A 25642-nucleotide genomic window follows, 5' to 3' on the forward strand; every position below is an offset into this window, starting at 1 on the left:
CTGTACCGGGGAGACAATTTGGCGGGTGTGCATAGTCTGTAGAATTTCAGCACCTTGTGAAGCCCTCGTGAATTACAACCGCGCTTTTCGACCCATTGTGGGAACCAAATGACCTTGTGCCGTCATTTGGTTCCTTTCTCTATACAAGCCTCTAGAACTAACGATGAAAGGCAGACAGTCTTCCCAGGCTAGGTAAAGGCAATCAGCAAGCGAACCTTTCTGAGGTTTGACATAAGTTATTCAAATCGGTCTACGCATTGCAGCTCTTGCTATGAGAGACCTCCGCATACACCGTATATAATACATTGGATGCCTCTATCTCGTCACCCCTTTCCGATTGTATACACCGGAAGCCAGGCTGACGGCGGCCGAAATGTCTCAGCACGACCCAGAGGTCTTTGACTGCGGTGCGGACGCAAAATTGATTTGCGAAGGATGTCACCAATTGCGCCGCGAATCTAGACCATTTCGACAGGTTGGTATGGGGGAGTTTGTTCGCCGGTTGCGCAGGGTATCGTACAGCAGAGTTGACTACGTGGGCAGCGTTTATTTCTTCTTCTTGACGACTGCGAGGCTGTCAGCGTGGCTACCAAACGAGGTGGACGGCAAGACTTACCCTTCTCCTTCGCCTTCTTTGGTGCACTCTTTCCTCTGGCCTTCAATCTGTACCTCCAATCAGCGCGAGTCCCTTGTGTCTTCTCAAGTCAGAGCATACCCAGCAATGTGGTCCAGTCTGTCCAATTCCGCCAGGTCGAGAGTTGTGAGCTCAGGGCCGAACTCCTTCTGAACATCTCGAACGGTGAGGACCTTGCGAGGGTAGTAGGCAGCAAGAGCAGGTCCCTTCAACCGTTGGCGCAAGATCTTGTTGCCCGTGCGGATACGCTCGGGGTTAAATGTCGTCGCATAGACTTCGCATCGGGCCTACAACCATCAGCTCGAAATCCACGGGCGATAAGTTCCTCTGAGTGACATACCTTCATGAGGTCCAGCAACCTCGCGCGTGATACACTCATCTTTGCCTCGTCCGCAGGTCGATGACGGGGGTCGGTATTTTGTCGCGATATGCAAGACCTTGACAGAGACGTTCAATTTGAGACCCACTTCGCTGGTTTGCGCTGCCCAATTGGATGTGCGCACGGATTATCGATTGACCGCTGACTTGCAACCAGGCCGCCCCAGCCAGGCGGGCGGCTGGTAGGGTCCCGGCCTTCCTCAGGTTGACTGGGTAAGGTACCCACTGATGAACGCGCCTCGGGTGACAGGGATGCAAATTAATTGAACTGACTGGAAGTGCTTCAAACGCCATCTGAAATATCGAATAAAACAATTTCTTCATCTTGGAAACTTCCCATGCGCCAAGTTCGATGCTCGTTACCGCAATAAAACCACTCTGTGCAAGGTACTCGAATATCGATACGAATTGCACGAAACCCGAATTTTTGGTTGCCCCAAGCCAAAGCGCCCATTTTCACGATGAGCAAACGTCCCAGCTCAACGCCTGAAGGCTTGCCTCCTAGCAAGAGAAGACAAACGGACAACGAGTCCATCGAACTGATTGTTTCTCATAACGATGAACTCATCAAGTGTCTCCAGGCGTTGAGCAAATCGCCCAAGGGGACCTCACCTCAGGGTGACATGCTGCAAAATCTTCGAAGCCTCAGCAAAAAACTCCTTCCGTCGTTCAAATATCTCGCTGGCGAAGAGGAGTATACGCCCGAGAATGAGAAGATTGGGTCAAAGGTGAGGAGGGTATCTCAATTAGTGATGCCGCATCACGAAGGCCAGACTTACAAATCTGCAGGAGAAGACCATACATTCACATTCACTCGATGGGCCTCCAATTCCTTCCCTCTCAGCCATCCGACCTTGGACTGCTTCAGACATTCCCGCCACATTGCCACCCCTACCCAAGATCAACAATCCCGTCTTGGAGGTAGCTGCCTTCACTCATCAGGGAAAGGTCAAGAACAAGGGCGACCTGAGCTACGACCGCCTCGAGTGGCTTGGAGACGCTTACGTAGAGCTGTTATCGACATGCCTTATCTTCCAAACATTCGGAGGCTTGCCTACCGGAAAGTGTTCCCAGATACGAGAAGTCCTCATCAAGAACGCCAACCTCGGCGACTATTCTACGCAGTATAAGCTTTTCGAGAGAGCAATTCTCCCAGCTGAGCTTGACCCGAACAGCAAGATAGCGGTGAAAGCAAACCCGCAAGAAGTCAAGAAAGTCAGAGGTGACTTATTCGAGGCGTACGTTGCTGCCGTCATCCTTTCTGATGCAGACGGTCTTCGCCGGGCTGGAGAATGGCTGCGTTCACTGTGGAGTATGACAATCAAGGACAAGATTCAATCCGCCGACAAGACTCCAGACATCCATGTTGTGAAGGAATTGGGAAGCTCGGCAGCACCACAGGAGTCCAGGCTACCCCCCAAAGTCGAATTATCGAAAGTCGTTGGAGCTAAGGGCATCAACATTCGGTATGAAGACTTGCCCAGCGCCAACAAGAAGGACAAGTTGAATAAGAAGCTGGCTTTGTTCACTGTTGGCGTGTATCTGGATGGATGGGGCGAGAGAAACAAACTTCTTGGAGTGGGCAGCGATCTGAACAAAAAGGAGGCTGGACAGAAAGCGGCAGCAGCTGCACTGGGCAACAAAAAACTCATGAAGACGTACCAGGATAAGAAGGCGGCTTTATACAAAGCTCGAGGAGACTTGGATGGGATGGAGTCTGAAGTATAGGACTATTGGCTGGATGAACTTTGCAGAGCGTGATGACGCAGGTTGGATGTGGTGATGGTCAGGTTTCGAAGTAGCATTATACCCACGATACCATTACATACAATATCGATATCAGAATGCTTGATGCTTCAATTCCTTGACCACCGAGAACACGGCTGTCGTGAGAAGTTCGGCGACTTTTGATGTGGTGCGGAAACACGTCGTCCTCGTGAGTCAGTCGTAGCGTAGCTGAGCGTGTACGCGTGCTAGGGACATGCAGTGCCGAAAGACGACATTCGGCCGGACGAGAAGAACCAGACGTCCCTCGGCTTGTGCATGGCCAGCCAGGTGTAAGTAGCTTCTGGCGCCAATTGACGGAACTTAATTGACGAAAACATAACATTAGGGGGATTCACCAACGGAGCGTGCCGCAAACCCCAGACGTGCTCGACCTTGGGCCGGCTGCGCGCATTTCACGTGTTTGTTGTCTCGGCCGACCGACCACCCAGGCGGCATCGCACTACGGACAGCACGACGCGGGGTGGGCGAGATTAAATTGCTAGTCGGGATCTCGGAGACGCAAACCCCTGACAAGCCCGCGTCAGGCCCGCGCGCCCACCCCCGGCTGGTGCTCCAGTGTCCTTGAGTGCTGTGGAGGCGTTGCGTGACCGGCCGAGGCAAAGAATTACCGGCAACTCACTCGCACTCGCACACCACCTTTTCTGGCTGCTAGGTGCTCCAGCTGTTGCTAACATCGGCGCGAACTGCTCTCTAACCACCTCACCTCCCAGACCGACCCCCAGCAGCTGATTGCCGGTACCGAACAACGGATACCTACCTACCTAGCTAGCCCTGCCTACCTTGTCTGGCGGTACCCGCCCGTCGCTGTTATTTACCTAGCCGGTACTAGGTATCTTACCTTTCCCGCGGCCGCCAACCAGGTCTCGTCCAGTTCCCCGTTGACGACTTCAAGGTGCAACTCCATGGCGGAGCTCTCTCAACATGCATGTCAGCGTGCTGGATTCCTAAATCTGTCGTTTTACCAGCACCTGCCTCTTTAATCCAGCTGCCACTGCTACGCTGCCTAGGGGAGGTGAAGCAGTTGGTACGCTTTATCTAAGTTATCTCACCCAGTTGTTGAGCCGAGCCCAACCCGACCCTGCCGCCGACTCAGACCTCGGACATCCACGCGACTCCCTCACCTCCAGTCTTCACCCACCACCCAAATCGAAATTGTTCGGTGCCCTGTCCGTACAGGACGGCCTTCTAGATGGCCGACTCTGTGGGTGAGTTTTTAGCACGCCAGAAAACCTTACTTCCCTTGGTTTTCTCCCGTTGTGGGGAGTGCAATTCCCCGGCTAATTGTATCGTCATGCTCTTCCACCGCCCGTAGACCGCGTCTTCGTCCATGCCTTAAATACCGTCAAAAAGATCCCCAAAACGGGGGCCTCGCGCCCCCCGCCGTCAGACAGACTTCGACTCTATGGCCTGTACAAGCAAGCAATGGAGGGAGATGTCGATGGCGTCATGGAGCGCCCGACCTCGGCTTCCGGAATGCCTCCCGACGAGCTGCAACGCGAGAAGGACAAGTGGGATGCTTGGAACTCTCAAAAAGGCTTGACGCGTACGGAAGCAAAGAGACGATATATCGAGGCATTGATAGAGACGATGCACAAATATGCAACCACGCCGTAAGACTCCCAGCCTCCTCCCCTTCCGAGCGCGCATCACGACTGGGCCACCACTGACTCGCCACTTGTAGGGACGCGAAGGAGCTCGTCGCGGAACTTGAATTCGTGTGGAATCAAATCAAAAACAATAGCCCGAGCTCGACGGACTCCTCGCCGAAAGGAACGGGATACACCAACGAGTCCCGCCGGTTCCTACAACCGTTGAGCGGATCGGAGGGTCCCATGAAGATACTCACTCCCATGAGCGAAGAGGACGCCGCCGAGCGAGATTCCGATAGGCGGTTAACACACAACGACGGCATAGAAGATGACGCACTCGTACCGAGTAGTAGTTGGTCGCGCAGCGTGGAACGTGCCTTGGAGAAACTGACGGCTGAAGTTGCCGCCATGAGGGAGCAAATAACGACCGGGAGAGAGTGGAAGTCTAGAAAGCAGCGCAGCTTTATGGCTTGGGCTCGGTGGTTCGTGTGGATCGTCATGAAACATCTCGCCATCGACATCGTCCTGCTAGCCTTCATACTGCTCTGGATGCGCAAGCGGAAAGACAGACGGTTAGAGGACTTGGTTCGGGCAGGGCTGAAGCTGATGAGGGAATACGTGAGAAAAGTCCTGCCGTCCAGATGACAACACTCGCGTGGGACGTAAGAAGCCCGCGTACAAAATTCTACGATGGATGGAAGGATGATATGGCCCGCTGCCGCGTTGGGGTGCTGCCGCTTGTCTGAGCAAGATCAGCGGCACGTTAGTCTGAACGAAGCTGAGAGGCTCGCTAGACTTTAACATCCACTCGTCGCTCGACTCGGTCATGGCATATCAGGCCCATCTCCATGCACCACAACCCACGACAGTCCGCTTCCGAATGAATCTGGCCAAAAGTTCATCCTCCAGCGACGTTTTCACCCTACGATTGAGAACGACATGTCCAAACTTCAAAGTTTCTGTACAACACATCGGGGGGTAAATGCCGAGCCGAGCAGCGGAGTAGGTTCAGCAAGAGTATTACAGCATCATTGGGCGGTATCAGCAGCCATTATTGCCATTTGAAGAGCCATCTAAGTATACCATAGTCAATAGGGTAGTCGTCATTGAATCACAAGACCACATAACTTTTCATCGCTTGTTGCTATTCCCATGCACGTCGCACTTTGTCATCATATCACTGCAAATGCAACTGACAATGACTAAGATACGAGGAGTGACAAAAATGGTCCGAAGAGTTCTGTTGCTGCATTCCTTCGATTTTTGGTCGTGTTCCCTCGATGTAGGGGCTAGAAACATCCCATCCCCTATGAGTTGTGCATTGGGCTCAGGGTCCTTGTCAGTCGTGGAACCCAAGGTGACTTGTACCTGGCTTGGAGACACGCTTTAATCAAGCGCGGACTTAGACCCTCCCTGAACTTCAACGCCCCATCTACAACTCCCACACAATCCGGCGAAGAACGAAGTCCGGTTCTTTCGCCTCACGGCAACCACCATACTAAACTCAAGTTAACCTTTTATCTTCAATGGATTGAGCCTACCAAACACTCGTCGACAGGATGCAGGACGCAGGCAGTGGAGGCAAGGCAGGCGATGCGCCTTCAAATGCGGCAGGAGAGGCGAACAATCCCTTGGAGGAGGAGGAGGAATATATCCCGAGTCTCCGAGCCAACGCGCAGGCAATGGCCATTTTCGTACCGCTGGAAGAATCCCTTTTTGAGCCTTCTGAAGCATTCAAGACCAACGGCGAGCGTCTCGAAAAGACCATCGACAAGTTGGACAAGCACTTTACGGCGGTGCAGGAGAACATCATGTTCATTTATGAGCGAGAGCGGCGTCGCATCATTCAGGTTGCGAAGAAAATGGAAGCAACGAACGGCGCTGTTGAGACAGACACTTCTCTGGCGCCTCACGACCAAGAGGTCTTGCAGGCCTACGTTGAAGCACCGCTGCCGCCCGGCGCCAACTACGCTGCTTACCACAGTCGAACTCAGACGACGTACACAGCTCCTGTCGGGCCATCGGAAAATTTGCCAGCCAGGCAAGGTGCCATTCAGTGGTCTCTGTACAACGCTGGGCAGGAGCTCGTTCAGATTTATGGCTATCATGAACACGCTGCGAATATATTGGCCGAGTATCGAGCGGCTCTCAAGAAGGAAATTGATGCAGGTGCTGCCAAAGAGGGAAATGCAGGCGAGACATCCCGGTCATGAGGCTCAACGAGTTCGCAGGAACAATTGAACGAGTTTGGTAGGAGTGGTGTTCGACAAGTGTAATTAACGAGAAGGACGACTGTAAGGACGATGAGAAGCACAGCAGACCGCCTGCAGACCCGCACTTAAGGAAGAATTCTCATGTGTTATCTCCATCGCCGCAACGAGGTCAACGTCGACGTATGAAGGCGACACATGTGGAAAATGTCACAGCACATGATGTGTGCACCTGTACATAGCCTTCGGAAGATACTAGCAAATATACGTACAGTCTACAAAGATTTTGTCGTCATCATGATATGTAACGACCGGCGGTAAGAGGCAGCGGTCATTGAAGAAATCTCCCATGCTTCCATAAACGGCGTCAAGAATTTTCTCTAGAGCTACTAGATAGAGGAAGGCTCGACAGAAGCAACCTTGCGGCGCTCAAGCTCACCTACGATAAGTGCCCGTGTACAATTGATGAAGTAGAGAAGAAGGTGGAATGTTTTGCATTGAAATTTTACCCGAGGATTAAATGGTGCACGGTGGGTCCTGTGGGTGCCTCAGGCCCCGAGCAGCTCCAAGCCGGCTCGACCAATCACGGCCGATGTAAATTAATCGCGATTTACGCACTAGCGCCAACAAATCCCCATGGCCCGGGACAGAAGAGCAGTTCCCTCCCGACGTCAACGATTGTGAGATTCAATCCGCCTCCCACCATTTCGCCCTCCCACGTCTCGTCCCTGTCTCAATCCGTCAAGGCGACACGATGCTGCGGCACTCTCTAGCACGTTCGGCTTGGCGGACTGGCAAGCAGGCCGCCAATGCCTCGCGAACTTTTGCAACCACAGCTCGCAGGAACGCCGAAGTCGAGCTGACAATCGGTACGCCCGCCCGCCCTGGGAAGGGCCCAATTGGACTTGATAGGCCTTGCTAACATGATCTGCAGACGGAAAGAAGGTTTCTGTCGAAGGTGAGGCGTAACGTGTGCGGCTCCGGAGACTCCTGCTTATGATTATCTAGCCGGCTCCGCCTTGATTCAAGCTTGCGAAAAGGCAGGCGTAACAGTGCCCAGGTTTGTCCAGCCGCTCAAAAACCATCTTGAATGTCATTTGCTGACTCCGTAACAGATATTGCTATCATGAGTACGAAACCCTTGGATCGAGTCGATGACCGGTACCATTCCGAGGGATAGCCCCCCACTGACAAATACGAACAGAAAGCTTGCGATTGCCGGTAACTGCCGTATGTGCTTGGTCGAAGTCGAGAAAGCCCCGAAGCCCATCGCCTCCTGCGCATGGCCCGTACAGCCCGGTATGGTCGTCAAGACCAACTCCCCGATTACACACAAAGCCCGCGAGGGTGTAATGGAATTCCTCCTCGCCAACCACCCGCTCGACTGCCCTATCTGCGACCAGGGTGGCGAGTGCGATCTTCAGGACCAGTCGATGCGTTACGGTGCCGACCGTGGCCGTTTCCACGAGATGGGCGGCAAGCGTGCCGTCGAGGACAAGAACATCGGCCCCCTTATTAAGACCTCCATGAACAGATGTATCCACTGCACACGATGCGTCCGTTTCTCCAACGATATTGCCGGAGCCCCCGAGATGGGCTCTTTCGGCCGTGGCAACGACATCCAGATTGGTACCTACCTCGAGCAGAACCTCGACTCCGAACTTTCCGGCAATGTTATCGACCTCTGCCCCGTCGGTGCCCTCACCTCAAAGCCTTACGCCTTCCGTGCGAGACCTTGGGAGCTGAAGCACTCCGAGTCTATCGATGTCCTCGACGGTCTCGGTTCCAACATCCGCGTCGACTCCCGTGGCCTCGAGGTCATGCGTATTCTTCCAAGGCTCAACGACGACGTCAACGAGGAGTGGATTAACGACAAGACCCGTTTCGCCTGCGACGGTTTGAAGACCCAGAGACTGACCATGCCTTTGATCCGCCGTGAGGGCAAGTTCGAGCCCGCTGACTGGGAGGCTGCCCTCATGGAGGTTGCCAACGCCTACCACCACATCCAGCCCAAGGGCAATGAGTTCAAGGTTATCGCCGGTGAGCTGACTGAGGTTGAGTCCCTGGTTGCCATGAAGGACCTGGCCAACAAGCTCGGCTCCGAGAACCTGGCCCTTGACATGCCCAACGGAAGCAAGCCCGTCGCCCACGGTGTTGACGTGCGCTCCAACTACCTGTTCAACTCCAGAATCTACGGCATTGAGGAGGCTGATGCCATCCTTATTGTCGGCAGCAACCCCCGTCACGAAGCCGCCGTTCTGAACGCCCGCATCCGCAAGCAATGGCTCCGCTCTGACCTCGAGATCGGTGTTGTTGGCGAGACATGGGACTCTACTTTCGAGTTTGAGCACTTCGGTACCGACCACGCCTCTCTCAAGTCGGCTCTTGCCGGACCCTTCGGCAAGAAGCTCCAGGCTGCCAAGCGTCCCATGATCATCGTGGGCTCTGGTGTCACTGACCACGAGGATGCCAAGGCCTTCTACGAGACCATTGGTGCCTTCGTCGACAAGAACGCTGCTAACTTCCTCACTGAGGAGTGGAACGGATACAACGTTCTCCAGAGGGCCGCTTCCCGCGCCGGTGCCTTCGAGGTCGGCTTCACCACTCCCTCCGCCGAGGCTGCTGAGACCGCCCCCAAGTTCGTCTGGCTCCTCGGTGCTGATGAGATCTCCGAGAAGGACATCCCCAAGAACGCCTTCGTCGTCTACCAGGGCCACCACGGTGACCGTGGTGCCCAGATTGCCGACGTCGTCCTCCCCGGTGCCGCGTACACCGAGAAGGCCGGCACCTACATCAACACCGAGGGTCGTGTCCAGATGACCCGCGCTGCCACCTCCCTTCCTGGCGCCGCCAGGACGGATTGGAAGATCATCCGTGCCATCAGCGAGTTCTTCGGCGCCCCCCTGCCCTACGACGATGTTGCCCAGCTCCGTGACAGAATGGTTGAGGTCAGCCCGGCCCTGGCGGCCTACGATGTTATTGAGCCCGTTGCTCTGCAACAATTGAGCAAGGTTCAGCTTGTTGACCAGAACAAGGGCACCAAGGCCTCTGGCTCGCCCTTGAGGAAGGTTATTGACAACTTTTATTTCACAGACGTCATCTCAAGAAGGTATGTTGCTCCTGTTTCCCAGAACTTTAATCGAATGCCAAGCTAACGTGTTTTCTCAGTTCGCCAACAATGGCCCGCTGCTCTGCGGCCAAGGCCACTGGCAACCCCAAGACCAACTTGATGGCACCAGGCATGGAGGAGGACAGGCCGATGGGCCAGGTTGCGTACGGAGCATGAGGAAAAGGCTGTACGATCGTAGAGAAGAGAATAAAAGAAAGTTCTTTTGTCAGGGTTGGGAGCACTGCTTGTACATAATAGGATGCGAGGGTAGAGTTGGGTGGAAGTTGAAGAAAGTAAATAACTTCAACCTGCTGTTTCCTTGATGTGAAAGCAATTGATGATTAGTTAACGAAATCCACCTTCACGGTGCTGTCGGTTTGATGCCATGGATGATGTGTGACATGCTATTAACAGTCTGCCTTCTTTCTTTGACTGACGGAAGGTTAAGATGGCGATGGAGACAGACGGGGACAGAGACGGGGACAGATACAGTGATAGAAATGAGGGGTAGATGTGAGAGCAGTGTTGGAAGGCTTTGCTTGTAATGTATAGCGCTGGATGAACCTGTTCGAAGGTGGCAGGCAGGCGGTTCTTCGACTGGTTCTTAACTGACGGCTGCTACTACCTACTTGGGACTGGTTCCTTCCTTCCTTTAGTATTCATCAGCGAGAAGAGGTGTTAATGGCTCACTCAGTTGGTCAGGTCTGGCCAATGTGCTTGCGCCCTGAAGTATTTGACACTTCTGTTCGCTGGGTCATAATATGGTTATGGGTTCAACCCTGCCTTTTGTCGTTCGAAAGAATTCTTTTTACTCCTGGCTTGTGTCGCCCAGCAGTGTTTTTTGTAACCGACGCGATGGTCAGTCACATTTTGACTGATGAAAGCCAGCCACACTCAAACAAGCTGTTCAACGTGGGAAAACGTTGCTGGCTGACCTCTGGAGGCTGCTAGGCTACGTCAAAGACTTTTCAAAAATAATCCGAGGACACAACGGGAGCATGATTGTGGATAACATCTGCCATCGATCTCCCGACCTTAAAAGGGGGGGGCTTATGCTGTTATAGATAGCATCATCTGCAAACAGAAGACATGAAGCCGCGAATATGCCGAGGTCTATACTGTCCAAAACTGACCGCCGAGAACCGACATCGATCGAACCACATCCCATAAAACAAGTCCACGGAACCATGTCACGAAGATCACCATAAAGCCCATATTTGGTACTCAGTCATAGGGTAGTAGGTTGCTATCCCCCATGCAGTATTCATCTAAGAGCTACAGCTACACTGAATAGCCCTCTTCAACTTGGGCACATCACCAACCCACCGCTCCTCCTCTTGCTTGTCCCCCTTGTAAACCTTGCCCTCAAACTCTGCGCCGTCCCAACTGTCCGCAAACGGGTTCAAGGCTATATGCATTACTCTTTTTAGCACATCTCTCTCATCCTCCTTCTCAACCCTCTTGATAATCTCATCGAGGACCCAGCCGCGGGGGACGAAGTTGGGGTTGACAGCCTTCATGGCCGCCACCCTCTCATCGTCCTTGTCCTCGCCCCAGTCCTCGACCATACGAGCGCGCCACTTGTCCAGCCATGAGGCAACGTCAGCACGACCCTTGTCGGTGACGCCCTCGGCATGGAAGAAGCGCGCCGCGATCTCCTTCCTTCCCGCCTCGTCCCCTATCTCAGCAAGCTTGACGGAGCTGAGACGGCGGAAGAAGTGGTTAAAGTCCAATTCATGCGTCTCCATCGTGTCGAGGATGCCGCTGAACAAATCGTCAAAGTCGCTGTCCTTGAAGTTCTTCAGGCCGACGCGCAGGGTCATGAGGCGCTTGTACTCAGCCAGGAACAGCGCCTTGTACTCCTCTCCGACCTGCATGATCAGCTTCTCCGCACGGTCGACGAGGACTTCCGCCTGGTTCTCCTCAACGCCTCGTTTGACGAAATTGTCCTCGTCCACGCCGGCTCCAGCCCCAATAAGCTCACCCAGCGCCTCGCCGAACCTTACGAGGTTCCACCAGATGATGGTCGGCTGGTTGCGGTAGCTGTATCTCAGCATGTAATCGTCGTGGTTCGGCGTGTAGGCGGGATCGAAGTTGTCCATGAACGCAAAGGGGCCAAAGTCGATGCTCAAACCCATGATTGACGTGTTGTCCGTGTTCAGGACACCGTTCATGAAGCCGTACGCCTGCCACTTCGCCACGGTCAGCGCATTGCGCCGCGCGACCTCACGGAACAACCGAGTGAATCGGTTCTCAGCAGAGTCGTCCGGTCCCTGGATCTCCGTCGCAGGCACGCCGCGGGTGGGCTCGAGAGACTTGGCCGGCTCTTCCGGGTTCTCGAGGCGCGCGGGCAGAGACTCCCAGCCGCCGAGGACGTCCTCGGCGACGTACGTTGCGAGAGTGCGCAGGAGTGCGCGGTCACCTCTTGCGCGGGGGAGGTCGAAGTTGCCGAGGCGGATCCAAGATTGGGCGAAACGCAGGACAATGGCGCCCGGTTCGATGGTCTCGCGGCGGACCTTGGTGTTGGGCAGGAAGGTCAAGGACAGGGCGCGCGTGCTGGGAATCTTGAGGGCATTGAGGGCTTCGGAGACGACGAACTCGCGGATGCTGGACCGCAGAACTGCTTTGCCGTCTGCGAAGCGGGAGTACGGTGTGATACCCGCGCCCTTCAGCTGCAGTTCATACCGAACCTTCGTTTCTGGGTTCGTCGTCTCGAACAGAGAGATGGCTCGCCCGTCACCGAGCTGGCCGGCCCATTGTCCAAATTGAAATCCACCGTAGCACTGCGCCCAGGGGTACCCTCCCTCCAGCTTCTCTTCGTCCCACCCATGTAACCTGTTACCGGCAACAGTCTGCTTGAACTCCTCCGTTTCCTCATCCCCTTCCTTAATGCCTATGTCGCGCAGAGCAGCAGGACTGACGGCCAGAAGCTCGGGGTCCTCGGCCTTCTCGGGGCGCACCCAGGTAAAAGCGGCTTCCCGAACCTGGCGCGGGGTAATTTGATCGCGGGGTGTCTTGTGAGAGTCGGCGGGCGTGGGAAAGGTAGAGTCGGCGGCGAGAGAAGAGGTGTAGTGCCATGTCTTTGGCAATTCAGCTAACGGGAGGCGGCCGTGGCCGTTCGCTGTCGTGGCTGAGCCGTTGGAGAGTTGTGCAGCCATGAGGGGCTTCGTGAAGGCGTTTGGGACGGCGCGGCGGGATAGTAGTCTCGAGAGCATATACGCGGGTTGCGACAAAAAAGTCAATAGTGCATGCGATGGTGCTCAGTCTAATTAAAGACTTTTATGACGAACTGCAGAGGCAACGTGAGATTCGGGGTATCTTGAATTGGATGAAAATGAAGGAAAAACAATGCCCCCTTGGAGGCTGCAATTTGCTAATAATGATGATACTGCAAGCCGTCCCATCGCCGTCGGTGTTAAACCCCTCGGAGCTTTCTCAGTGGCGATTGGGGAACACCCATGCTGGGTGCTGACCTAAGCTCCACTGGAAATGCGCACCCGGATAGAGAACCTCGGCGACCATTTCGACGGTCGCCGGTCCCAACTCCGTTTCCGATCACGGAGTTATTTATTTCCTGTTCGTGTTTTTAAGCACTAATTCCAAATAATTGAAGTCCTACTCGGTGACCGGCTCAGGTCCGACGGTGTCGTGTTCCGTTGCTCTGAACACCTCGGCCCGTGTGCCGGCCGACGGTCAAGTCACGCAAGAGCTCCGGGCATGCCGTCATAGGCGTCGGGTTGGTCAGTGTACAAAAGCCCCGCGCTCGCGAGATTTCAGCGCACCCTGACATGTCCAGTTGGGGGCCAGGGCAGGTGGGATTCAGTGGTATGCCCTGTGCTCTAGGCGGGACCTCAAGACGCTCAACGAACTTGATGCCATTACTGTTTGTCAAAAACAATGCTTTACAAGACTTGACGAGGTTCGGCTTCGCCCCTGTCTGTCCAGCATGCCAATAGATCCGATAACTTCCACTGGCTGGCTGGTAACCGTTGCCAAGGGTTCCTTCCATCTGAGGACCCCGTGTTGATGGCCGAACCGGGACTGTACGGATGATGTCAATGGCCAATCCAGACAGTGTGTGCAGTATCCGCTGCGACGGTTAGTGACGGTCCGCTGCATGTTATCGAAGCGAGGAAAGGGAGAATACGCAAACCCGGCAAGATGTGGCTGGCGTGCTTGCTTGGTATCGTCTGGTCCCCTCGTCCCATCGTTCCCTGATACACTACGTGAATTCCACAGGCTCGTCTGAACAAAAAAAAAAAAAAAAACCGAAGCATAGGTCTATCTGATTAGCAATATAAACCTCCTCAGCTCTTCTGCCCCTCCTTTCAACGTCCTACATAACCGTATGTTCCTCACGAGAACGACTTCGAGACTGCCGTCAACAACATCATCTTGGCTTCGTCATCACTCCATTCCACAACCCCTCAGTCACCAGCTCCAGCAGCGCAAAATGAACTCAATTCTTTCGACCTTCAAGCCTGATGCCTCGGGCACGCCCCCGAAGCAGGTCCCCTACATTCCCTGGCTCAAACTCAATGATGGCAATGAGATCCCAATGGTGAGTTGACGCATATTGTTGTTCCTGCGGCATGGTGTCCACGCCCGCGGGAGGATCCTAGCTCGGTTTTCCGTGTGTCAGCACCATAGGGGTCGCTTGGGATGGGAATGCGCCAATGTGCCGTTTGATCGCTGCCATGCTGCCGCACACTTAGACTGCAACGTGTGATGGACCGCTGACGTACCGGCAGCTCGCGTATGGATTGGGCACGGCCAACTACAAGACCGGCGGCGCTGGGTTCGACGAAAAGATTGTTAACAACACCGTCATGGCCGTGAAGCTGGGCTACCGCCATCTCGATGGTGCCGAAGGTATGTGCAGGGACCCTTTTACATCGTCATTGAGCACGCCCTGATAGACTAGTCTACGGGAACGAGGAGGAGCTCGGCGCGGCCATCAAGAAGGCCGAGAAGGAGGGTGTCCCTAGAGAGAAGCTGTTCGTCACTGCCAAGATCGCGGGCAACAAGAAACAAGACACTGAAGAGGCCTTCACTCGCACGTTGAAGAAAATGGGTCTTGAATATGTTGACCTCTATCTGATCCACGCCCCTTTCTTCGCCGATTCCGAAGAGGAGCTCCAGCAGAAATGGGCCGATTTCGAGGCTATCAAAGAATCTGGCCGAGCAAAGTCAATCGGTGTCAGCAACTTCTTGCAGTCGGATCTTGAGGTAATCTTGAAGACTGCTAAGACCCCGCCCGCCATCAACCAGATTGAATTCCATCCCCACTTGCAACAAGGCGACTTGTTGGACTTCCACCGCAAGAACAACATCGCCGTAGCGGTGTATGCACCCCTGACCCCGATTACCTCTGACGTCGACAGTCCTGTCCGGACCATCTGGGCCAACTTGTCAAAGAAGTATGGTGTCAGTGACTCTGTCATTGGACTCAGATGGTGCCTAGACCAAGGCCTCGTGACTGTCACGACGTCGTCAAAGGAGGAGAGATTGCAGAGTTATCTGAACCATCTGCCTGCCATCAAGTTGACGCCCAGAGAGGTCAACGAGATTGCCGAGGCCGGCAAGTCAAAGCATGTCCGAGGATTCTGGCAGGACAAGTTCGGCCCGGAGGACACTCGCTAAGCATGCAAGTCAAAGGCTTTGCTGAGGGTCTGTTGATTCGAGACTCTGATTTCCAGGACACCGAATCTATAGTATTAGGGCCAATAAATTTAATGAATAATTAAAGTTGCCTTGTCGAATCACCCCGTCCGCAGACAGTTCCGGCCAGCTCAATCTCATTTGTGGGTAATAGGCAGCGTACTCTGTACTGCCAAAGGAGCTTCAAACACTCCCTTTCGATCCAGCGGTTCATTTGCACAACTCAGACTCTGTTGCCACTCGTCTTTTCGACATCATAGTTCATCGTCCGACTCCGTCTCGCTATCAGCAGGCGGCGGAGGGGCTTTAACAGCAGCTTGCTTCTTTCTGGCGAAGGGCAATTCACGCTTGGGCGGCGGAATGTCCTTCGCTGCTGGTTTGGGGGCTTCGTTGACGGGCGCCGGTTGCTTGGAAGGGGCTCTCCTGGCTGGCGGGACATCTGCCGGCTCTTCCTCGTCGTCTTCGCTGGCCGTCGCGTCATCGTCTTCAGTCGTATCCTGCTCTTGATCAGACCGTTCGGCTAAGCGTTTTGCACTGGCATCGAGATCCATTTTCTCGAATTCATCGGAAGTAGACTCGTCCTCCTCAACCGGCGGCGGCGCAGCTTTCCTCTTCGTTGGCCTTGATTTACCCGCAGCTCTCCGGGCGCCTGAGCCTCGTGAGTTTGGCTCCTGTGTTGGGTCCTCCTCCTTTACAGAAGGGGCTGCCGACTTCCCCGGAGCGGCAGCTGACGCCAAAAGCTTCTGCTGCTGACGAATTTTGACCTTTTTTTCATTTAACAGGTCGCGGAACTTCTCGAGGAGTTCCGTCTCATGGGCCTCTTTGGCCACCATTAGCTCGTCGAGGTGTGCTTTGAGCCCCCGCACAGATTCCTCGAGCTTACTGGCTTTAGCGGTCGCTAAAGCTAGAGCCTCCTTGGCCTCGCTGGCTGTTTGTGCCGAAAGGCCACACCAGTCGTACACCTCTATCAACTCGCGTGGGCTGTGGCTTAACTCAATAGCGCCGAGACGTTGCTAACGACCAACCGTCAGCCAGGCCTCCCGAAAACACGGCTGGTATGGAGGTTGAGCTATTGAGACTTACTGTAAATTCCTTCCCCTTTTTCCTAACAGTTAGAGTGACGGATGACTCGTCCTCGACTGAAGCGACGACCTCAACGTCGTCAAGCGGCTCTTGCCTGATGACGGCAGTCAGGATCGAGACCCATTCTTCGTCGGAGCAAGGGCTGCTCTTGACACGAAGGGAGACGACTTTGTCATGACGCACTGCAGAAAACAGCTTGTTAGCACGATATTTCGCTACTGGCAAGGTACGAGTTCGACGCATGAAACAACGTCGGCCAAGACCCACCCAACCGGGCCGTGGTGATCGTCGGCCAGGGAGGGCGGGATGACGAGCGTGCAACTCACATGAGACGGCATAGGGCTCCACGCCATCGGTGCCCACCAATTTGACGTCCAAAGCTTTGGAACGAGTGGGCGTGACATGAACGATGACAAAAGCGCCTTCCTTATCCGACCGGGGGAACCGGAGAACGTGTCCGGATGCCATAGCTGTTGATGAGTGAGATAGATTGCCGTAGCTGGTTTTCGAAATGAAGTAATAATGAGGAAGGAGTAGGTGCATCCAACGACTCTGCTCTAGCCTGACAGCTTCTCGCAAGTTTCGACTCTTTCTTTCTGACGCGAGGTCTCAGGGTCTGCGTGATTAAATTTTTGAGCGTACCCGTGTGGAATGTCGACTCCAAGGACGACGAGGTGTCGCTTGGACCGTGGACAGTTCCAAACTTGGTTGGTTGAATGGTCGAGGTAAGGTACCCAACTCCGTAGACAGGTGCAAGAGGTAAGACAGGCGGGGGAAGGTCAGACTGAGACAATACTGGGCATTCGGGGAGAAATTTGGTGCCGGTGGGAGTAAACAGATGACAGCAAAACTGCGAGCTTGTTTTTGCCAAAGGGTTTAAACATGAAGGCATTTAATTGTCTGAGTCAACGGCGGGTTATGGAGTATCGAGGGTCTCGAGGGTCCTCGGGCTGGGAGCTAGGCAGCTGCGGCGCTCAGACAGGCAGACGATGATGATGGCTGGCTGTTAGTGCGTCGAGTGGCAGGCAGCCTGATACAAGCAAGTGCCGAACTCTCACGTTCTCGGTACCTTATGCAAGGTACAGAGCACCAAGGTCGCTACTGCTTTAGGTTTGTACAGGAACGAGACGGAGGGCACGGAGGATGGAACGCAGGAAGTGGCAAGTGCAAGGAAGCAGTGAACGGGAGTACGTAGGTTGTTTTGGTGTAAACTGTCCACGGCAGAGCGGGTGTAAACAAACAGGCCAGGAGCTTTCTGCTAGCGACCCAAGAAGTCGTTTGCTGCGTAATTTTTTGGCGATGCAAAAATACACAGCCTGTATTCGAACGCATTTAACCTTAATAGACGAAAGAGTAATATCAGGAATAATATCGTCGAATGGTGAAACAAATGGAGTGCAGTTCGCAGCCCATGATTTGGTGCTCTTCAATTTCACCCCAACTATCCGTAAGTGCAGCGCCGTCCCTGGTGTCCCTGGTGTCCCCTGGACCGGCGGACGAGGAAGGGCAAGTCGCGCCTCGAACGCGTCAAAATCGTGCAGGTGTAACCAGCCCCGCATCCCCTGGCAGTTGCCCATGAGTCCGCTGCACGATGAGTGTGCTCACCGTCTGATGTCCCCACTAAATCACGTGGAACACACTGGGAAAATTTATGATTCACTGCTGGGTGCCCTGGGGCCCCCGTTGCGAGTCCCGCGCAGCTCGTCCCGTCCTTCCCACCTGTTCTGCCCAGTGCCCACTCTCCATTCTGTGCAGGTCATCCGGTGTCCCGCCACATGCTGCCCAGGAACCTGGGATCCGCACATGTTCATCCTCGCCGATTCCCCCATTCGAATGCGCCCGGGATATCAGTGGCGAACTAAATAGAGAGAGAAAACAACAAGCATGATATCCGCCATGCTACGGATACAGCGCAGTAACAGAGAAGTCGGGTGTGAAGATCCTGAGATCATAAACGAGAAATATAAATGGAAGTGACCCGATTATTTCGTCGACATTGCCTGCAGTGTCTGCGTGTCCGCGCAGTTGTAGTGGGATCCCCCCAGCACAACACCAGCCTCCCACCACCACATCATCCACCACGCACGCGGTGCTCCTGCATCCTGTGGTGTACGTATTCACCTGGCCTGCGCTCACTCACCTCACCTCACACTGTACACCACCGCACTTGGCACTGGACAACACCTAGTCACCACCACACAACGCCCACTGTGCCTTCACCGGGGCCACCCACCACCTCCTTCCACACCCTTTCCATTGCTGACTGGACCCGACCCAGCCCACCTCGCTTTGTTTGGCCCGGTCCATCGACCCCCAGCTTCCCAGCCATTTTTGCTTCACCCAAGTATCGTCCAACAAGGACGCAAATCCAGTCAATCCCCCCGACCTCACGACTGCCCTGATCTCCTTCTACTACTCCGCAACGTCACCCTTCGGCGAGATACTGCACCCTGAACCGAACTACAGTACCCCTACGACCGTCCTCTTGGATCGACCTCCACTTGCTCTTGTCTGCATCTGTTTGCGTCTCTGGCAACATTCTACCAATAGCCGACACATCGCACATTCCCCAAAATTCCACGATACCGACACATAACAATCCACGACGCCATTGCTACGCCCTCCCACAAATAGAAAACACTTGCGCACCCCACGACCCTCCCCGACACACTCACCTTTGCTTGCGACAACAACCGTTCCCCCCCCCCCCCCAGATTGTGTCGACGAGCCGTAGCTGCTGTCGTTGTTGACGATATGATCTTGCTTCATTGACGACCGGAACAGCGCTGTCGGGAGTCTTTCGGGAAACGACTCGGTCCCCTTTGAACTCAATTTCTTTCTGCGCGACTCAAAACAAATCAACTTATCCCAAATATGGAGCCCTTACGCCTCAAGCCACGCCTGCCGGCGGCCGACCTCGACATCGAGGACTGGGACGATGACGACTTCCAAATCGAATCCGACGACCTTACTTTCCGGACCGCATCTACCGCCACCACCAATGCCCCGCCACGCCGTGATTCGGCGTCCTCCCACATGTCCTTGCGCTCCGAGCTCGAATCGGTCATGGACGAGGAGACCCATGTACATGTTCCAGGCGACGATGAGAAGTCGACCATGGACGCTATAGCCGCAGCTACACAAGCTGGCATTCCCATACCCAAAAACGTACCTTCATCCGCTCTCATGGGCGGCACCATCAAGCGACTAGGAGGAAGAAAGATTAAGAAGATTATCCAGGACGATTGGGAGGACGACTTGGTGCTACCGGATTCAAAGGACGGGCTTCGCATCAAGCCCCAGGACGCTTCCAAGTTCCCCGATATGCTCAGGCAAGTTAGCGGAGGCTCCAGCCAAACCAGCCCGACGAAGCCCATGAAGACCCCTCTTGCCCCGTCATTGTTGGACCGAAGAGAGTCGACGGACCGCAGAGAGTCGACTGAATCGAGGACGAGCACGTTATCGGGGGCTATCAACTTGGACGAATTCCGAGACAACGATGATGATGACGACTTCTTCGGCGATGGATCAGAGACCATCAAAGTGTCAAAGACACGGCCTCCGAAACCTATTTCACTTATCACTCCCCCAACGCCTTCCAAGGGCAATGTGAAGCCATTGGATGATGACTTCGAGAATGACTTTGAGCTGCCTTCTGATGGTAAGCTGAAGCTTTCTACTCGCAAAGACATTCCGAAGACACCATCGAACCAGGCCGATGACTTGGACTGGGGCGAGGGCAGCCTCGGTACTCGTTATGGAGGTACTCGGCGAGACGCACGCTCTAATAGAAGCTCGTCCGTCTCGGCTATGAGCCCCAGCGTATCAAGTTCGTTCACCGCTGAGAGCGAGGATGAAACTTTTGAGGGGCTTGTGCTGCCAACTGGTCCTGTCAACTTTGAGGAGAGGCTGAAGATGAGAAAGCTCAGCCGCTCGCCTGCCCGACCGGTAGAAGAAGAGCCACCGAACCTCAAGACGCCAAAAGCTGAGGTGGAGGGCGAAGACCTGCTGGATGGCCTTGATGTCGGCGATGGCGATGTGTTCAACCCTGGCAAGCTCATGCTTCACCGTAACATTCGCCTCAACAACAATCGACCACCAAGCCCAGCGCGCCCCAAGACGGCTGTCTCCCTCACGTTCTCGAGCAAGCCGACGCCATCTCGATTGCCGCGGCCAAGTCATGAGAGGACAATGTCTGCCCTGGAACCTGTTTCTGAAAGCGGCGGGCCCATCCTCTCTCGCTCACGGAGGTCTCAGTCTCGCCTCGGCCATCAATCTCAGTCCTCAGTCACCAGTGTCCATAGCATGCCTACTCCTACAACGCCCTCTCCTGCGCATTCTTTGCTTCCGGCCACTCCTCGCAGAAGGGAGCTTGGCTCTAGGACATCCACGACATCGCTGCGGAATGAGCCGACAACCACGCACTCGCAGTTGCTGAGATTCAAGAGGTCTTTACCAGCTATGGACATGAAGCCCTCCAGCTCACCTGCCAAGCCGACTGGTTCTCGTTTCGAGAGACCGCCTTCGAGGACTGAGGGTAACCGCCAACAGTCAGGGGCGCGACCGAAAACGCCAGTCGAGAGGACCCGCCCTGCAACGGTGGAAAGCTTCGCTGCTCAGCAACGACGACCTTTCCTCCCTGCTGGGGCATCTCAATCCCAGTCGCAACACGTGACTACGAAAACTTCTCGCACCTTCCGACGCCATGATTCCGAGAATGCCTTGGACTTGCGGCCGACTTCGAGGGCATTTTCGAGGTCTACAATGCGCTCACCTAGTCCCAAGAGGCTCAATCGGCATTCGGATCATATCACCCATGATATCTTCTCCAGCTCTTCTTTCCGCAACATGACCAAGCCTCACCGGACCCGCAATTTCGGCGATGGTCATGAGCTGGATGCCTTTGACGATTTGCCTACCTCAGCTCAATCCGAGGCGAAGTTCATCCGACAACCTGTCAAGGCGCCGCTTCGCAACAAGATTTACCAAAATGTGCAGACCGATCGGACTACCACACCCTCGCCGGCACCATTCTCATCCCCTGCGAGGTCTGATTACACGCCCCATTTTGCCCGTGATACCCAGGCTAGCCGAATTGCTCGGGAGACCTCGCTTGCCCAAAGAGCTCCATCAGGCCCACTGGCGCCCCTCACGTCTTCACGCATCTCGCAACTGTCATCGTCGAGGAACACTTTCAGCCCCGGAATGCCGCAACCATCGGTACGATCAAAGAAGAAGAGGAACCCTCCTCAACTAAAACCTCATCTCATATCAAACATGAACAAAGATAAGACGCCACAACGTAAGTGCATCGGTCAATCACTCTGTAATTCAAATGCTAACACCACCCCAGATCTCCAGGGCATGTTCTACAACCCTGACACTTTCCGTTGGGAAGGCAACGAAAATGTCTTGAACGCGTTCGACCCACCACCCGCGTCGTCACCTTCAACAGCATCACTACCACCTCACATGATGCGCGGTAAGGAAGCCACTACCCCCCGACCGGCTTTAATTACGAATATTAGCCATACGAAGGGCGTGCAAGTTGTGGGAGGAATGGTCTTCGACCCACAGAACATGTGCTGGCTGAAGCTTGGTCCCCAGTCAAACCCCAAGTCTGAGATCCCCGATCCTATGGACGGCTTCAACGCCCTGGATGACGACGAAGACGTCTTCAAAGATATTCCAGACCTTGAAGACAACCAAGGCGACTCTAAGGAGCCTGGTCGCGTCAGCGAGGTCAAGGACGAATGGCTGGTCGGCGAAGAGTTCGATGTCGGCCCAGAGTTCATCCGACGACAGAGAGAAGAGGAAGACAGGTGGAGAAAGAAGTGCGAGAAGTGGCTGGGTGTCGGCGAAAGAGATCGCGAAGCATGGCGGTGGGCGATTCGCGACATTCTACTATACCAGAGGACTGCCCAGTAGACCTCATCTCACGAACAGCATTCTACTTCGGAAGGCACTCGATGCTCTTTTTTTGTTTCACGCATATTACTATAATACCCCCGGCTTCGGTTGGCGAACGCCGGGCGAGTTATGACGGAGGCGGTTTTTTTTTTTTTGGGAGTAGGTTACGACGAGCAGCATTTACGACGACGATTCCGGTGACGACGTTCTGGATTCCTCTGTATAACATACTCTCCGAAAAAGGCTGTGGAAGGACTCACGACATATGGCTTTGATGACGAAAAGAGGTCCGGCAAGGGAACGCCGACCGCTACGAACCACAGGGAAGACACCATGGGAAGAAATGGCTCTGATACCATCCAGGCTTGGACTGGAAAGGGTTCATCATGGAGCTTGAGGGCTGGATTGCTTTTTTACGTCGATTCTGTACAATGCTTCTATTGCATTTTTTGGTTCTTGTTTTTAAGGACAAGCTGAGGCCTTGCTACTTCCATCAAGGTGGTCGTTGGTGGGCTGGCACATGAGAGACGTTTGATGAAAAGCTTTGCTTGGACAATTTTGGTTTTTTGGAGTACTGGACTAGTAATATCCCATTTCTTTCATTCTGGGGCCGGCTGGGCATTGGTGATCGTGATGGCAAAATGGTCGAATGGTGACAGACGCACGTGGCCTCACGGCCGGGACGCAGGGCGAATTTGAGACGGCAAACCATTAAACGACACTTGATGCGACGGCAGCCTCGACAAAGGCTTTTCAAACGGCTTATTGTTCATATAACTTTTTTTTATTTCCAGAGTCCCTTTTTGACCTCCGACTCCCTAGTAATAGGTAATTATAATGCAACGACAACAAAACAGGTTCGACGACGACCCTTGGATCTCGCCGTCATGATGCTCTCTCGTCTACAACCACAAACGGAGATCACACTGAGAAATCATCTAACTTTCCTTCCCTATGCAAAAGAAACGTTCCCCTTCTTATTTTCCGCCCTTCTTGTCCTTCTTTTGCTTGGGACTCTTGGCCTTTGGGCTCTTTTCTGTTGTCTTCGGCTTCTCTTCCGTCTTCTCCTCGGTCTTCTTCTCCGCCTTCTTCTTCTCCTTCTTCTCATTCTTTTCATTCTTCTCGGGCGTCTTCTCGGCGGGCTTCTCAACCTCGGCCTCGGAAGACTCGGCGATCTCCGTCTTCTTTGTCTCCTCCTTCTTGCCGCCCTTCTTCTCCTTGGACAGGGCGTTGGGGTCGAGACCTCTCCTGCGCATGGCGTTACGCTTGGCCTTGTCGATGTACTCGGTGTCCTCGTCCTCGTCGAAGCCGCCAAAGTCGTCCGTCTTGCCGTCGGCGCCGCTCTCGTCGTCGGTGGTGATGGGCGTCTTGTCGACGGGCTCGCCGGCGAGGGGGCCGGACCTGTCGCGGGAGGCGGCCTTGTCGGGCGTGGGGCCGATCTTTTGGAACTTTGCGACGAAGAAGCCGTCGACGTTGTAGGTGTGCGGATAGTAGCGGCGGGTGAGCTTCAGCGAGGGGTCGAACTTCTTGCCCATGAAGCTGGTGAAGCCCTCGCGTCCGAAGGGGAGGTTGGTGTCGACGAGCTTGACGTTGGGGCGGCGGGAGAGGGCGTATTGCACGACGGCCTCGCTGGGTTGTTGTTAGCATGTATTTCTTGGTAGTAGGCTGAGATGTGGATGGGACTTACTTCTCCTCGACAGTCACGGAACAGGTAGAGTAGACGATGTAACCGCCGGTTTTGCTGTGGTGGTTGACAGAGTCGATAGCGGCCAGGATAAGCTGCTTCTGCGTGTGCGGCAACAGCATGAAATCCCTCTCGGTCTTGTTGGTCTTGACGCTGGCATCCTTGGCAATGACACCGGTACCAGAACAGGGCGCATCGAGCAACACACGGTCGAAACCACCCATCGGCTTGGGGAACTCTCTGGCGTCGTAGTTGGAGACGACGACGTTGCGGGCACCCAGACGGTGAATGTTACCGATCAGACCCTTGGCACGCTGCTTGCTGGGATCGTTGGCGACGATGACACCGGTGTTCTTCATCATCGCGGCCATGTGCGTCGTCTTACCACCGGGAGCGGCGGCCATATCCAGGCAGCGCTCGTTCTCCTGAGGCTCAAGGGCCATGACGGGAAGGAATGAAGAGGCGGCTTGCAGGATGTAGTGACCGGCGAGGTACTCGGGGGTGGCACCGAGGGGAACGTTTGACTCGAAGACTTGCAGACCGACCTTGGACCACTTGCCGACAGGCTCCAGGGTGACGCCACGGCCGATGAGGGCCTGGGCAAGGTCGCGACGGTGAGTGCGCAGGGTGTTTGTCCTGAGGACGACGGGACGGGGAGACTCGTTAGCCTCGAAGAAGGCAAACGCCTCACGGGGAGAGAACAGGTTGAAGAGCTTCTCGGCGAGGTACTCGGAATAGCCGTAGTACGCGCAGATGTCCTTGATGAGCTGGGAGGTGTACTCGACGCGCGAGCGGCCCTCCTCATGCAGGTTGGCGAAGTCGTCGAGCACTCTGATGTTCTCGGTGATTCTGGTTCTCAGAAGCTGCAGATCCGGGGCAAGCATGGTCTTGGTCTTGGAGACGAGCTCATCATCCTCGTCGTCCAGAATGTGCGGCTTGTCGCCGTCAATGTTTGTCTGCAGACCCATCTCCTGCAGCTCAGCCTCCGCATTCTCCGCCTCCTCGGCAAGCTGCTTGTCAAGCCGCCTTGCGAGACCCTCAATGTTGGCCTTTGTGAGCTGCTCCTCGCCGTCCGAGTCCTCTTCGTCTTCCGAGAACATGTGCTTTCCGCCGCCGCCGCGCTCCTCGTCCGAGTCAACGACGGAATCGTCGTCCGATCCATCGATGAAGTCGTCGCCGAGCTTTTCCGCGTCCAGGTCGGAGAATTCGTCAGCCTCGTCGCTCATGTCGGAGTCGGCAGCGTTGAAGTCGCCAAGGTCATCGTCGTCAGACATATCCTCGTCCGAGTCGGGCTGGGCCTGCTTCTTTGACTTCTTCTTGGTGACCTTGGGCGCCATCTCGCCGGGAACCGCAACCTTGCCCCTCTTCACCTCCTTGTTCTTCGCGCCATTGGCCTTGGGCGCGGGCTGCTTCGTGGTCCTCCTCTTCTTCGTCTCGGGGGCCTCGACGGCTTCGACAGGAATACCGGCCTTGCGCTTCAACTTTGCGTAGTGAGCCTCCGACAGGGGTTCGGGAGGGCCCTGCTTCTTCATGCGACGTCCGACACCCATTTTGACCGGTCAATTCGTGTCGAAACTGGGAGAAAAGGGAAATGGG

General features: G+C 54.8%; 10 protein-coding genes across 10 annotated transcripts; 6 read left to right on the forward strand and 4 right to left on the reverse strand.

Moving 5' to 3' along the window:
- Window positions 1-546: 546 nt before the first annotated feature.
- On the reverse strand, window positions 547-1013 carry RSM27 (Mitochondrial 37S ribosomal protein S27; the record flags this gene model as incomplete). Its single annotated transcript, XM_037318216.1, has 4 exons — window positions 547-566; window positions 617-663; window positions 716-921; window positions 975-1013. The coding sequence occupies 4 exons, from the start codon at window positions 1011-1013 to the stop codon at window positions 547-549; spliced, it is 312 nt and encodes a 103-aa protein (XP_037184135.1).
- Window positions 1014-1473: 460 nt separating this feature from the next.
- On the forward strand, window positions 1474-2740 carry RNT1 (Ribonuclease 3; the record flags this gene model as incomplete). The annotated part of the gene is made up of 2 exons (XM_037318217.1): window positions 1474-1740; window positions 1802-2740. 2 exons carry the CDS (start codon window positions 1474-1476, stop codon window positions 2738-2740), a joined length of 1206 nt encoding a protein of 401 aa, XP_037183262.1.
- A 1482-nt stretch (window positions 2741-4222) lies between these two features.
- Window positions 4223-5034, forward strand: ATG37 (Autophagy-related protein 37; the record flags this gene model as incomplete). Its single annotated transcript, XM_037318218.1, has 2 exons — window positions 4223-4410; window positions 4482-5034. The coding sequence occupies 2 exons, from the start codon at window positions 4223-4225 to the stop codon at window positions 5032-5034; spliced, it is 741 nt and encodes a 246-aa protein (XP_037183263.1).
- A 914-nt stretch (window positions 5035-5948) lies between these two features.
- Window positions 5949-6602, forward strand: CGCA056_v002962 (uncharacterized protein; the record flags this gene model as incomplete). The annotated part of the gene is made up of 1 exon (XM_037318219.1): window positions 5949-6602. The coding sequence occupies one exon, from the start codon at window positions 5949-5951 to the stop codon at window positions 6600-6602; it is 654 nt and encodes a 217-aa protein (XP_037183260.1).
- A 751-nt stretch (window positions 6603-7353) lies between these two features.
- CGCA056_v002963 (NADH-ubiquinone oxidoreductase 78 kDa subunit) lies at window positions 7354-9885 on the forward strand (the record flags this gene model as incomplete). The annotated part of the gene is made up of 6 exons (XM_037318220.1): window positions 7354-7468; window positions 7534-7557; window positions 7608-7659; window positions 7715-7729; window positions 7804-9708; window positions 9768-9885. The coding sequence occupies 6 exons, from the start codon at window positions 7354-7356 to the stop codon at window positions 9883-9885; spliced, it is 2229 nt and encodes a 742-aa protein (XP_037183261.1).
- A 1091-nt stretch (window positions 9886-10976) lies between these two features.
- Window positions 10977-12923, reverse strand: CGCA056_v002964 (UPF0061 protein; the record flags this gene model as incomplete). The annotated part of the gene is made up of 1 exon (XM_037318221.1): window positions 10977-12923. One exon carries the CDS (start codon window positions 12921-12923, stop codon window positions 10977-10979), a length of 1947 nt encoding a protein of 648 aa, XP_037183266.1.
- A 1238-nt stretch (window positions 12924-14161) lies between these two features.
- CGCA056_v002965 (NAD/NADP-dependent indole-3-acetaldehyde reductase) lies at window positions 14162-15351 on the forward strand (the record flags this gene model as incomplete). The annotated part of the gene is made up of 3 exons (XM_037318222.1): window positions 14162-14269; window positions 14460-14580; window positions 14633-15351. 3 exons carry the CDS (start codon window positions 14162-14164, stop codon window positions 15349-15351), a joined length of 948 nt encoding a protein of 315 aa, XP_037183267.1.
- A 272-nt stretch (window positions 15352-15623) lies between these two features.
- Window positions 15624-16920, reverse strand: CGCA056_v002966 (uncharacterized protein; the record flags this gene model as incomplete). The annotated part of the gene is made up of 3 exons (XM_037318223.1): window positions 15624-16382; window positions 16453-16634; window positions 16779-16920. 3 exons carry the CDS (start codon window positions 16918-16920, stop codon window positions 15624-15626), a joined length of 1083 nt encoding a protein of 360 aa, XP_037183264.1.
- Window positions 16921-19326: 2406 nt separating this feature from the next.
- Window positions 19327-22380, forward strand: byr4 (the record flags this gene model as incomplete). Its single annotated transcript, XM_037318224.1, has 2 exons — window positions 19327-21754; window positions 21806-22380. The coding sequence occupies 2 exons, from the start codon at window positions 19327-19329 to the stop codon at window positions 22378-22380; spliced, it is 3003 nt and encodes a 1000-aa protein (XP_037183265.1).
- A 959-nt stretch (window positions 22381-23339) lies between these two features.
- nop2 (25S rRNA (cytosine-C(5))-methyltransferase nop2) lies at window positions 23340-25596 on the reverse strand (the record flags this gene model as incomplete). The annotated part of the gene is made up of 2 exons (XM_037318225.1): window positions 23340-23991; window positions 24050-25596. 2 exons carry the CDS (start codon window positions 25594-25596, stop codon window positions 23340-23342), a joined length of 2199 nt encoding a protein of 732 aa, XP_037183258.1.
- Between the last annotated feature and the right edge of the window lie 46 nt (window positions 25597-25642).

The sequence above is a fragment of the Colletotrichum aenigma genome (assembly GCF_013390185.1).
Source record: "Colletotrichum aenigma strain Cg56 chromosome Unknown KSG_Cg56_contig02, whole genome shotgun sequence".
Taxonomy (NCBI): Eukaryota; Fungi; Ascomycota; class Sordariomycetes; order Glomerellales; family Glomerellaceae; genus Colletotrichum; species Colletotrichum aenigma.